This window comes from Pseudorasbora parva, chromosome 11 (assembly GCF_024679245.1).
Source record: "Pseudorasbora parva isolate DD20220531a chromosome 11, ASM2467924v1, whole genome shotgun sequence".
In the NCBI taxonomy this organism is placed as follows: domain Eukaryota; kingdom Metazoa; phylum Chordata; class Actinopteri; order Cypriniformes; family Gobionidae; genus Pseudorasbora; species Pseudorasbora parva.
In genome coordinates, this window is record NC_090182.1 from 4,937,552 (window position 1) to 4,950,552 (window position 13,001).

A 13,001-nucleotide genomic window follows, 5' to 3' on the forward strand; every position below is an offset into this window, starting at 1 on the left:
GTTACTTCAGTGATTTAGCATTACAGCAGCACTGGGTAACTTTTGCTCTCGGGGTCCCCCTACAGTTGGGCAAAAATAATGTCCTCAACTACGGTCGTAAGCTCTGTCATCCTACAACAGGGGATGCCATCGTGCGTGCATTTGTTGACATGACAGCCCTGATAGCCCTGAGCTAGTGATGCGCGGGTCGTCTCATAACCCGTGGACCCCGTATGTCTATTTAATGGTCGCGGGTGCGGGGCGGGTTGTAAAAATATATACAGTGGTGCGGGGCGGGCCAAATAACTTCATAAAAGCGTCCCGCGGGTTGGTGCAGCACTAACAGTTCCCCTGAACACTGCAGGAGGAGTTCACATGCAGGTGTTCTTCTGGCGGCGCGTGTGAAATGTCTTCATCCCAGGTACAGTCAGTGGCATATGTTTCAGCATGTCATATGAATATAATTTCATGGGTTTTATTTTTTTCAAACGCCAAATAATCGCGAAGCTCACGTTTACAAGCCAGCGTCATTACAGTAGTCTATTGGTTACCGTTTTCCAGAATCTATATGATACTTCAGTTCAATGTTTGAGTGGTCAGTAATCACCATAACCAGCAGGACAGCATCGGTCGGGCACGCCTCCTTCAGCTCACGCCGACGAGCAAACGCTGGTCACATGTTGATCCTCATCCTGCCTTTAATCCCATCATTTGTTCGTTTCCTCTTATTGCTTTCCTCCAACAAAACCTTTTCTATCTTAGTTGTCTGTGCTGCTTCGGACATGACTATATTATCCGACGAACAAAGTTGGGCTCACACGTCCGAATGTAAGAAAGTGTGTGTGTTGGTGGAAGTGACGTATATGCCGTAAAGCAGTCGAATTTTGTAGTTCTTTTTGTTCTCGGGTTACTACCCGTAACCCAAAGTTTAAAAGTACGAATAAAAACGATACAGACCCCTTCAGGCTATGGCAGACGTGTCATTCACCCTATTGTAAGTCGATGGATCATCACAAGAGTCTTGAAAATATATTATGAAGGTTGAAAAGTTACCTAGTGCTGCTTTAAGGTTTGTATTTAAAAATTAATGTAGTAGAAATGTGATTTACTTTTGAATTTGGTGCCTTCTAGACTGAGAAAAGAAAACATTTATTTTTGCTCATGGGGATGAAAGACAGCAACTCCCAGAATGCATTGCCTTGCTGCCCAACGAGGCCACTCCCAAAGCCACCGCTACTGGATCACCGGATCACTTTCACACCGTTTGTTCATTTTCATAAAAATCAGTTCAGTTCGAGAACAGATTAAAAATTCATACAATTGATACACTACAATTAAAAATCATTCTAATGTACTCCCGGGTTTCTATTGATACAAAGCCATATGCTAAATCGCTAAAGTAACCCTTTAATTCCTCACCCTCATGTCTTTCCAAACCGGTAAGACCTTCGTTCATCTTGAGAACACAAATTAAGCTCTCTGAACCTCCAAGGTCCAGAAAGGCAGTAAGGACATGGTTAAAATAGTCCATGTGATTTCAGTGGTTCAACCTTAATTTTATGAAGCGATAAGAATACTTTTTGTGCACAAAAAACTAATAAAAATAACTTAATTCAATAACTTCTTAATGTCTTTGTCAGTCTGTTGAAGTAGTATATATAGTGAGTTACGCTAGACTGCTGGCTTACCATTGGCCGAAGCAGATCACATGACCACAACAATGCATGCGCGTAAACCGGGTAGGAGACTGATGAGATGGAAGAAATTGTTTAGAAAAAATTGTTGAATAAAGTCATTATTTTGTTTGTATTTTGCACACAAAGTATTCCAGTGGCTTTATAACATTAAGGTTGAGCCACTGCAGTCACATGGACTATTTTAACCATGTCTTTACTAACGTTCTGGACCTTTAAAGTGTTAATTATATATGTCTGTCTATGGAGGCGTTGGAGCTCTTGGATTTCATCAAAAATATCTTAATTTGAGTTCAGAAGATGAACGAAGGTCTTATGGGTTTGGTACGACATGAGGGCCAGGAATTAATGACAGAAATTTTATTTTTGGATGAACCATCCCTTTAATTAACCCTCTACATTATAGTTTAACGATGAAATATTTTATTACATGAAATGGCAACAATCTTAAGCCCCTTTCACACTGCGATTCCGGCAAATACACGGATAATGCGACCCGGCATTTGTTCCCGGGCCGCTAGATTTGGTCCATTCACACTGCCAGCGAAATACCGTAATATGTGCGCTCACACACAACCCGTAACGGTCCCGGGTCGAGTTGACACGTGACATCCTGATGTGACGTATAACGGCGAGCGATCTCAGCTTCAGCGCGGATAGTAAGGAGCTCCGTGGTCTCGACTTGTGTCCAGTTTGCGCTCATTTCTGCTTTTTTAATTTTAGTTTCTTTTGTATACAAACACTCTCTGCGTCTAAAACACCGACGAGCTCTTCTGGCACTGCAGGGTTGTATTACTGAAAAAACAAGCTCTAGGAGTCGCACGATAACTACGTACACGTTGCGGCATTAGTTTCGGCTTTTGTTCACACAGCGCTCGTCCCGGGTCGAATCCCGCAATGTTACTAGGTCCCCGACCCGGGTCAAATTCGGTAATCAATTCCGGGACATGGTTGCTTTCACACAGAAGGCGACCCGGCAATGCTCCGGGAATATTGCGGGTCTGACGTGCAGTGTGAAAGGGGATATACAAATAACAAAATACAATTTTGGAGCCAATATCATGTATAATCTCCTCTTGTGGGCCAAGTGTATCATCACACCTCTAATAAAAATAAATTTCTATCGTCATTTCTTCAAAACAAACAATTAGTTTGACAGGTTTTCATGAAGACCTTTGAGTGTGTGTGTGCATCTGAGCCGCTCATTCGCACAGAGATTTTATTAGTCTCTTACCGCATTCATATTTATAGACACTAACCCAAATCATGATTTGATTAAGTGTATATCCCTACTTTTGATTTATTCATAAAATTTTGCCAAATTCCATCCACATTATACAGTAAATTCCACCTTTATAAGTATATAATTATAATTAATAATGCATAACAGAAATCATAGGGTCTTATTAGGGCACCAAAAAGTGTTTGAAGTTTTCAAAGAAATGCAACCTACCTATTTGTGCACTAATGTTGTCTAAATACACTGCATATTTGGCCATTTTAGGGAGCTTTTGTGACAAATATTGCTTACCTAACCATAAGTTTTCAGCGAATACCGCATACCTAGATGCCAATATTGGACATAAGATGCATTTATAATGATTGTTTGAGTGTGGGTAGTCAGTTTACTAGATTTCATTGAGAGTTAAGGGTTAAAAAAGGTCCAAACCTTTGAAGCAGAGTCCTTGAGGTCGTTGAGATTGTCCTGTAGGAATGAATGGAGATGACAGATGAGCTGGAGAGGATGTCACACAGCAGCAGAAAGGGTGGGGGAGGCTGGCCGTCACTCAACACATCCCCAAAAAGACCTTCAAAGACTAGAACTTTCACATGGTTAGAGATGAAGAGATTGGACTATGGGAGCCTAACGTTAGTCTGCACTGGGCTCTCTCTCAACCTACATGTGTGTGTTTGGAGAACGTCACTGCACTGAGCATCAACTGAGCATTAACTCGTATCTTTGGTATAATATATAGAGCATACATTCTGAAAACTAACTATGGGAGTTCATGAAGATGATAAAACAAGCTAAACTCATCTAGGATTCATAAATAAAGGGAATAGAAGGAGGTAATGTACACTTTGGTATGAGGCCTCGCTCATTGAAAATTGCAACAAGATTCCTGGTCACGGACAGACAGATCCCTCTGGGAAGGCCATGCCCACACTTTTTTTTCCTGGTTTTCTTTTCTTTATGTAGTAGTTGCTGGTGACGCGCCATTCTCTGGATGCTGAAGAAGCCGCCCGCTGGTCACAAGGATGTCTGCGCAACTCTTGTAGAAAACTCTTCCATGGCAGAGCGCGAATCGGGAGCGGGGAAAAAACCAGGATGGACCAAAAAAATCAAGCAGTTGCGGTGAAGATGAGCATATTCTTGTTGGAGATCCTGGATCTGTGAAGCAGCAAAATTAGGAAAATATTCCAGCTCCTTCAGGAGTCGCAGACGTGAAGGCCGTCGGGATTTCTTCCAGCGGAAACAATCTCTCGTCTCCATGTTTAGTTTTAAAAAAAAAGACTGATTTGTATTTATCTTTCTTACTTTTTGCTTTCTCAGCAAGTAATATGCAACGATTCTCAAAAAGGGGGAGGGTGATTTACAAAAATAAATATTTATATTTACAATCTTACACAAAAAAAAAAAAAAAAGTGCGGTATACGAAAAAGAACAACTTGTGTGAGGCACTTGGGTAGATTCTCTTAGCATGTAAAAGTGAGCAAAAACTGAAGCATGTGCTAGAATTTAAGATTTTGGCAAGTCCTTGGAATTTTATCATAAAAAATTTGACATTTATTGAAAAATATTTTCCCAAAAAATTAGTCCATAGGATGCAAAATCCCCCCCCACTGCTCTCCTACAACGGCTGGGCTCCAGAAGCCTTCTCTCAAACTCCAATGGGCGACACGGAGGGACGAGGAAGGTTTGGAAAACACGTGATCTCCGACAGGGACAAGTGGAAAGAAGTGCACAGCTCTCCTCAGGCCATACTAACCTTAACTGCAGAGGAGTGCGACGGTGACGAGTGAGTGTCAAGCTTTCGTCTTTTTTGCTCTGCTGAGAGACGAAATTCAAGGTTCAGTTTCTAGAAACGTGTTTTTGCTTTATATACAGTGGCAAGAAAAAGCATGTGAACCCCTTGAAGAACTCGCGAATCATTTTAATGAAATCATACAAAATGCATGCTATTTTATTATTAGTACACTGCAAAAAATGCTTTTCTTACTTAGTATTTCTAAAAATTATTAAATTAAGAAGAATTTAGTTGACAAGCAAAAGTTTGTTTTGTTTTGGGGGAAATAACTCAAAATTAAGTGAGCTTTTGCTTAAAATAAGCAAATTAATCTGCAAATGGTGTAAGCGAAATCTTGTTATCAGTTTAAGATTTTAAAATTACGATTTTGCTTAACTCATTGGCAGATTATTTTGCTTATTTTAAGCCAAATCTCACTTAATTTTGAGTTATTTCCCCCAATACAAAACAAAACTTTTGCTTGTCTAGTAAATGCTTTTTAATGTAAGAATTATTAAAACCGGACAAAAATACTAAGTAAGAAAAGCTTTTTTTTTGCAGTGTACTGCCCTGATTAAGATAATTTACATAAAATATGTATACATATAGTCCACAAGACAACAAAAACTGTGCGTGTATGCGGTGATAGTTGTTCTGGAGTCTCTTTCTTTTCCTCAAACTCTTCAGTTTTCCAGCATCTTTCACATATTTGAACCCTCTCCAGCAGTGACTGTATGATTTTAAGATCCATCTTTTCACACTGAGGACGATTGAGGGACTCAAAAACAGCGATTACAAAAGCTTCAATCATTCACTGATGCTCCAGAAGAAAACACGATGCATTAAGAGCTGGGGGTGAAAACGTATTGAATTTGAAGATCCAGGTAAATTGTACTTAATGTGTCTTCCGGGAAACATGTAAGTATAATCTTTTGCTTCCGAAGGGCAGGACTAAATGAAACATTTTTTTTTTTTTTAAATGAAATACAAAAAATGTGGACACCATCCTGTTCAAAAGTTTTCAGCCCGCGATGCGTTTCCTTCTGGAGCTTCAGTGAATGTTTAAAGCTTTTGTATTCGTTGTTTGAGTCCCTCAATCGTCCTCAGATCTCAAAATCACAGTCACTGCTGGAAAGGGTTCAAACATGCAAAAGATGCTGGAAAACTGAAGCGTTTGCAGAAGTTTCACTGCTCAGGACAAACAAGACACTCAAGAACAACCATCTCAAAAAACTAAAACAGCCGTGGATCATCAGGGAATGACACGGTATTAAGAATCAAGGGTCCATTTTGATAATTTCAGCTATTTTGTTTTTATGTAAAATATCTAATTCAGGAGAGCACTAAATAAAAACTTAAAAAACAACAACATGCATTTTGTATGATCTCTACTTTAACATTATCCACATGCAAAAAATGCTTTTCTTACTTAGTATTTTTGTCTTGTTTCTAGTCCAAACATCTAAAAATTCTTGACACAAGAAGTATTTACTAGACAAGCAAAAGTAATTGTCTTTTTTTGACAATTCCTTTCTTAATTTTGAGTTTATTTTTCCCTTAAAACAAGACAATTCTTACATGTCTAGTAAATGTTCCTTAATGTAAGAGTTTTTAGATATTTTGACTAGAAACAAGACAAAAAAATACTAAGTAAGAAATGCATTTTTTTTGCAGGGCATATTCTTCAAGGGGTTCACATACTTTTTTTTGCTAAGGGCAAATATATCATCCACTAACAGTTGGAAAAGACACTAGAGTGAACTAAAAACAAACGTTTTTTGCTCTAAACTTTAAATTTTTATCATAAGCACTAAAATAACATCCAAACAGAGTGACAGAGGTGTAACTATGGCTGTCTTACCCCGTTCAGACTCGACTCCGTCGGATCTGGGCACGAGGGACTTCAGGCTTCCGGCCCCAGCGCTCTTCTCCAGCTTGCTGCTTTCCTTTGTCTTGCTGTCGTTGGACACGTCGCGCTCCTTCGGCCACTCTTTTTCACCAGATTTTCCATCGATTTTGCTCTTCTCTTCCTTCTTCTCATCCTTCCTCTTATCCTTCTCAGCCTTGGGCGTCTTCTCCTTGCCGTCAATGGGCTTCTCCTCCTTGGATCTTTCCTCCTTCTGTTTGTCCTTCCCTCCTGCCTTGGGCTCTGGAGTGCTTCCTGGGTTCTTTTCTTTCTTATCCTTTTTCTCCTTAGTGGTCTTCTCTTTATCTTCCTTCTCTTTGCTCCCTTTAGTGCTGTGGAGAGATGGGGGATTAACTCAAGTATACTGAAATATTTTATTAGTTTCTAAACTTTGAAACCATTACTGGATTCGATGGCCATCATTCACAAAATGCTTATACATCGTTAAGGAATCACATAAGCACAGATTATTTTGATTTCCAATAATTTAAGGTCCAATGTCACGAATATTGAAAATTTACACATGCAATATTACATGAGCTTAAGTCACTCAGTTTGAGCTCTCGAGGTTGTGACTAGGGATGTTAACCGATGACCGATGGTTGACCGTATCAACGTTAACCGATCAAAGTTGTCGGTTGTCGGCTAAAAAAAAAAAGATCTCTAAATTAGGCTATTATAGACAGTGGACTAAACGCTGCTATAGTTAGCCGTCTCATTACAAAATCTTTTTGTGTGAAGTGAACAAATCCCTCACACTCAATTTTTCATAACTCGCCTGTTTGTCCTTAATAAACCAATAAAAACATGGCGCGAGGTCACAGCGTTTGGGTTTGCGCGCTCACAAGGTTTGCAAAAAGTAAACCGGCTAAAACACTCGAGGTTAGAGCCGGGGCAGACGACAGTATGAAGGGTCATTCTGCTTAAGATGGGCTTACATTTGGAAATATATTACATCTACATTTCAGTGGTAACACAGAAGGTGTTGATCATCATCTTTCTTTATTATTGTTAGCACTACCTCGAACTAAAGCGGCGTCTCTTCGGAGCTGTCATTTTCTTAAATAAGCCGCGGAAACATTTCAAATGAGCGTCTAACGCTAGACAAACGCCTTTATTTTCAACACGATCACCTTGTGCCCAAACCATTTCGAAACTAAGGAGCCATTTGTCCTCCAATTACAAACAAGCTCCTCAGCGGCGCGTTTGCGGGACTCATGTTTCGCACTGTAGGCTATTTACAAGGTAGAGTGGAAGGGAGGTGTCGGCGGCGGGACAGTGTGTGTGTGTGTGTGAGAGCGGGAGGCAGAGCGATCATAGAGAGATGCGACAGTTTCGAAATTGCAGGCGCGGCTCGCGGCTGTTATTTCAAAAAGCGCAGCATATTTTAAACTAATTGGTTAACCGGTTTCAACCGGCTAATGAGGCTCGGTGGTTGGTCAAGAAAATGTTTAGTTTTCGCCATCCCTAGTTGTGACTACACTGCAAAAAAAGGCTTTTCTTACTTAGTATTTTTGTCTTGTTTCTAGTCCAAATGTCTAAAAATTCTTGAAAACAAGAAGTATTTACTAGAAAAACAAAAATGATTGCCTTGTTCTGGGAAAAAAGCTCAAAATTAAGAGTTATTGCTTAAACTAAGCAAAATAATCTGTCAGTGGGGTAAGCAAAATAATCTTAAAACAACATGATTTACTCTCTTAGTTTTGAGTTATTTTTCCCAAAACAAGACAATACTTTTTATTTGTCTAGTAAATGTTCCTTAATGTAAGAATTTTTACTAGAAACTAGAGAAAAATACTAAGTAAGAAGAGCATATTTTGCAGTGTAGCAGTATTTCTTTAAAATCAACCACTTAATTTCACTGCCCATTTGGTGAAAAGCTTAGATAATTTTGACTTCCTAGAATTTAAGGCCTATTTTGTACCCCATTTGTGGATACGCAAATATATCTAGCCAAAATGAAACTAGCCAACTGCACACATGGAAAAATAAGATGAAAAGGGAAAAAAGTGTAAACTAAATGTTTGAAATCTAACTTGACCTATGCAACAAAAAAGTGCTAATATTACGCTGTTTGTTTTCTCAAAGCCTCTGAGCTCTTGAATTCTCCTGACTGTCATTCATCATGTAAACAGAGCACATCGTGCGCTGTCGGTCCTCTCATCTCAGGTGAATTACATATTCCCGACTGCGCCACCTTCCCTGACCCCACCAAACCATGTTAAAACACTCAGAAATCCATTACAATCTCATTCCATTCACACAATTGCGGAATGGAAATTAATGGGACCTTTCTCCCCCGGTCTCCCAGCGACTCCCATTGAAGTATTTCTATCGAAATGATGTTTTACACAGCCAATTTGATGGGCCATCGTGCAATTGTGCGTTGTAACAGCCATGCCTTTCAGAGATGGTTCCTTTCAAGACATTTCTTTCTGCAATTGCTCAGTTTAATAGAATTGTAAGAGGATTCTTGCCTGGAACACTGTTCAATTTGATTACACAGTTCATAAGGAAGGTAGACTTTGATAAAGGATTGATTTATTTGGCGAGTAGTTTGAAATAATAAGCCCCTGCTAAACTTTCTCACCCCAGGGCTTTAACTTTTAATGACATTATATAAGAGATGAGAGCAGTACATCATCCGGATCGGGTCTTGGGTGCAGTACCTGTTTGGCGTGCTGCTTCCGTTGCTGCTGCTCACTTTATTGGCTGCGGTGCTGTTTTTGCTGGCGGTTTTCTGAGCCGCCTGAGATTTGTCCTTGGATTTATCTGTAAATAGAACAAGCCGACATGGACGTCACACAAGGGCAGACCTCGTTATTTTGCCCACACCTACCAAACGTGACAAACTAAGTGACAGATGACAGAAAGTCAAACAGAGCCAATGCTCCAGCGTTTGGTGAAATGGAGAAGTAGTTATGGATTTTGCTCTTGATTTAAACATACACTGCTATAACCACTGATGGGCGTTAAGCACGGCGGAAAATTGCAAGCATCCTTCATGTGCCACTGAAATCTCATTAAAAGTGAATAACGCACAGATTGTGCTTCACGGAAAGTAAATTATTTAAACGTATCTGAAAATGTCCTTTGAGATTTAAGAGAATAAAAAGTTAAAGAAAGAGGTTACACAGTGGGCATTTTACAGTGGCGTACCAAAAGTGTCACGCTAATACATTTCACTCCAAAAGATGTTCCGGTAACACTTTATTTTAAGGTTCAGTTATTAACTATTAACTAGTTGCTTATTAGCATGCATATTACTAGGATATTGGCCGTTTATTAACACTTATAAAGCACATAATGCCTTATTCTGCATCCCTTAATCCGACCCAATACCTAAACTTAAATACTACAAAAACTACCTTACTAACTATTAATAAGCAGTAAATTAGGAGATTATTGAGGCAAAAGTCGTAGTTAATAGTGAATGTGTGTTCCCCATATTAAAGTGCTACCGATGTTCCTTTCAGATTTTAAAACGCAACTGTTAGCACTTTGTGCCCATTTAATACACACTGAGTGCTGGTAAATTATGCTCAAAGCAATTACTATCACAGCTACTAATGGGAGGTAGAATTTAAGTGATGACGAGGGTTTCACTTCTTCACATACGACTGCAATCTTGCAATGGACAGGGCTAGATACTCCAGGTGAAATGCATCAAGAACTTGTAGCAACAGCATGTTTCACAACAGATGTGCTGTTACTTGGGTATCAAGCTATGTGTGGTTTTTAGGGGACTCGTTTTAGTGCCAAACATAGTTGTTTCCACAAAATGGTCTTTTAAAAGGCTGTCACACTGATTCCAGCAAATCTAGGCATTTCCTAAAAGTGGATATACACTACCAGAGCTGCACGATTAACCGTTAAAAGCCTGAGCTCGATTTAAACACCCTTGCGATCTTATTCCTCATAAATGACGGCGTTCAAAGCTTTCACAAGTACCATCACAGGCGTGCATTCAAATCTGCGTTGGCGCCGAGCCAGAGAGAGCTGCTGTCATGTATATAGGCATGAAACGGCTTTACAAACAGTCCTTTCAACCACACAGTATCACAGATTAGTTTAAAATGAATATTAGCCCATGATTAACTCACCCTCAAGACTAGGTGTATATGACTTTCTTATAGTTATAATAAATATCCTGATGTTTCAAAGCTTTATAACGGCAGGGAACGGGTCTCATGAGTTTGAAGCTCAGAAAAGTGCATACATCCATTATAATATATATGATGGGTTAATAAAGGCCTTATGTAGTAACACTTTATTTTATGGTTCAGTTATTAAGTATTAACTAGTTTAGCATGCATATTACTAGGATATTGGCTGTTTATTAGCACTTATAAAGCACATATTAATGACTTATTGTTCATGACCTTATTCTACATCCCTTAATCCGAACCAATACCTAAATTTAAATGCTACAAAAACTACCTTACTAACTATTAATAAGCAGTAAATTAGGAGATTATTGAGGCAAAAGTCGTAGTTAATAGTGAATGTGTGTTCCTCATACTAAAGTGTTACCATATATATATTATATATATATATATATATATATATATATATATATATATATATATATATATTATATATATATATATATTATAGACTGCAACAATTAACATTTAATCAGAACCTCAAGTAAATTATGTTTTGTTTATTTGTCTATTCAGAATCGAGGGAGAATCATTATCTCTGTTTATTTTAAACAAACAAGTTCGTAATTTTCAACCTTTTTTCCTCAAAACAACTTAATCTCCATTCTACAAGCATCTGCTCGGTCAACATGACACTAATTTCTAACCTCCAGTTTCATTTGTGATCCCTCACAGCCACTGATATTTATGATACAATCAAAAACCATTAAATTCAAAGGGAACATGGGTTTGTACCCTGTTAACATGCTTAGAGCAATCCCACAACTAAAAGCCTGTTACAAGTAGCCGCTACCGCTGTGGGCTGGACAGAATGTGTTTCTGAAGAGCCTGTAGTCATATGACCTGTGATCAATCCTCATGGTTGTTTCTGTGCTAATGGGTCTGTGTGAGGCTTTTCTGTTCTAATATCCTCTGCTGTTTTACCCCAATTCACACAGTAATTGCAATTAACTCCCTCAGGGTGGCAATTCCCGCAGCGAGTGTTGTACGCATTGGCAACGTGTTTCGTTTTAAACGAGTGTCAAGACGGCGTCAATAAATGGACAAACAAGTCCAGATGCTACCAAATCAATCCCTGAAGCTGCATAGACAAACACTTGAAAATTATTAAAGCTGTGATTCCGTGTTTTTTTCTAGGCTTGGTTGTGTTTATGGGGCGTGTTTATACTTTTTTTTACGCCATATTTTTCTTATATTTGAATCTATTCCACACCGCTGTCTCCACTAGGGCTGTCAGAATTGCTCAAAAATGACGTTTGAATATTCCCTCTAAAACAAACGAATATTCGAACATCTGGGCGCGCATTACGTCAATAACAGGACAAATGAATACAAAGAGACATTAACTACTTGTATAGGTAGTCTATTTAAGTTTATACATATTTGACAACGTATTACACAAAAACAAGTAGATTGTTATTATAAATTATATTATTATTATTATATATAAATTAACTAATGGCCAAGACCGCAGAGCACAGACCTCTCTCTCTTTCTCTGCGGATAACGGTTTAAACGAACAAACTGTGCTGATCAAGAGTTTTGTGCAAGCAATTTAAGGTCGCGAGACTCGCGACTCTTGTCCCAAATATATCAGGCTTCATTCAGTGATTAAAACAAATATTATTAATATTAATTGAAGTTTTACAGCATACTGAGCGCTCCGAGCGAGCTGTGCTGTGGTAAACATGGAACTTTTCACTGACATGGATAAATGCACTGCTTTCACTGGTGTGATTATTTACCTTTATTCATGCAATATCTCTTCAGTCAGTACAGTCTCTACATTTTAGTAATGTTTCTGTTTAACGTTAAATAAAATGAGGCATGGTATGCTAACTGTATCTTACATAGCTTGCATATAACCATCTCGTGGCTCAACAATTTTACCCCTACCGACCAAAAACCAACGTACTTCCAGACATGGCTTTTTAGATTATGGAGTTAAAATCTCTTTCTCTGCTGCCGTTGAGTTGGGCTCTGCACTTTCTGCCATTTTCCCTGCCAGACGCGTCCACTTTCAGCAGTGACAGTGCGACTCCTGCTGTGACCTGTCCATGAACCCCCATGCGCGCACTCACTCGCAAAGCAGACAGCCACGTCTCGACTACCGCAGCGGGGATTTTTTTCCGCCTTTTTTTTTTTCAAATATTAATTTTCACCTTCGAAATTCATTTTTTTAAAACTATTCGAATATATATTCGAATTAAGAATATTCGTTGACAGCCCTAGTCTCCACTGTCCTTTG

The 13,001-nt window shown here is 38.9% G+C and overlaps 1 protein-coding gene across 2 annotated transcripts in view; it reads right to left on the bottom strand.

The window, feature by feature from the left end:
• thoc2 (THO complex 2) overlaps positions 1–13,001 on the bottom strand; it is a 145,591-nt gene that overhangs the window by 17,408 nt on the left and 115,182 nt on the right. The window contains exons 30-33 of one of the 2 annotated variants that reach the window (XM_067456848.1): positions 9,257–9,359; positions 6,543–6,919; positions 4,664–4,722; positions 3,343–3,378 (exon numbers count right to left, since the gene is read on the bottom strand). In XM_067456848.1, coding sequence (XP_067312949.1) covers positions 3,343–3,378; positions 4,664–4,722; positions 6,543–6,919; positions 9,257–9,359 — 575 coding nt within the window. Of the gene's footprint in view, positions 1–3,342; positions 3,379–4,663; positions 4,726–6,542; positions 6,920–9,256; positions 9,360–13,001 lie in introns of both variants that reach the window. The other variant, XM_067456846.1, reaches the window with a different exon arrangement.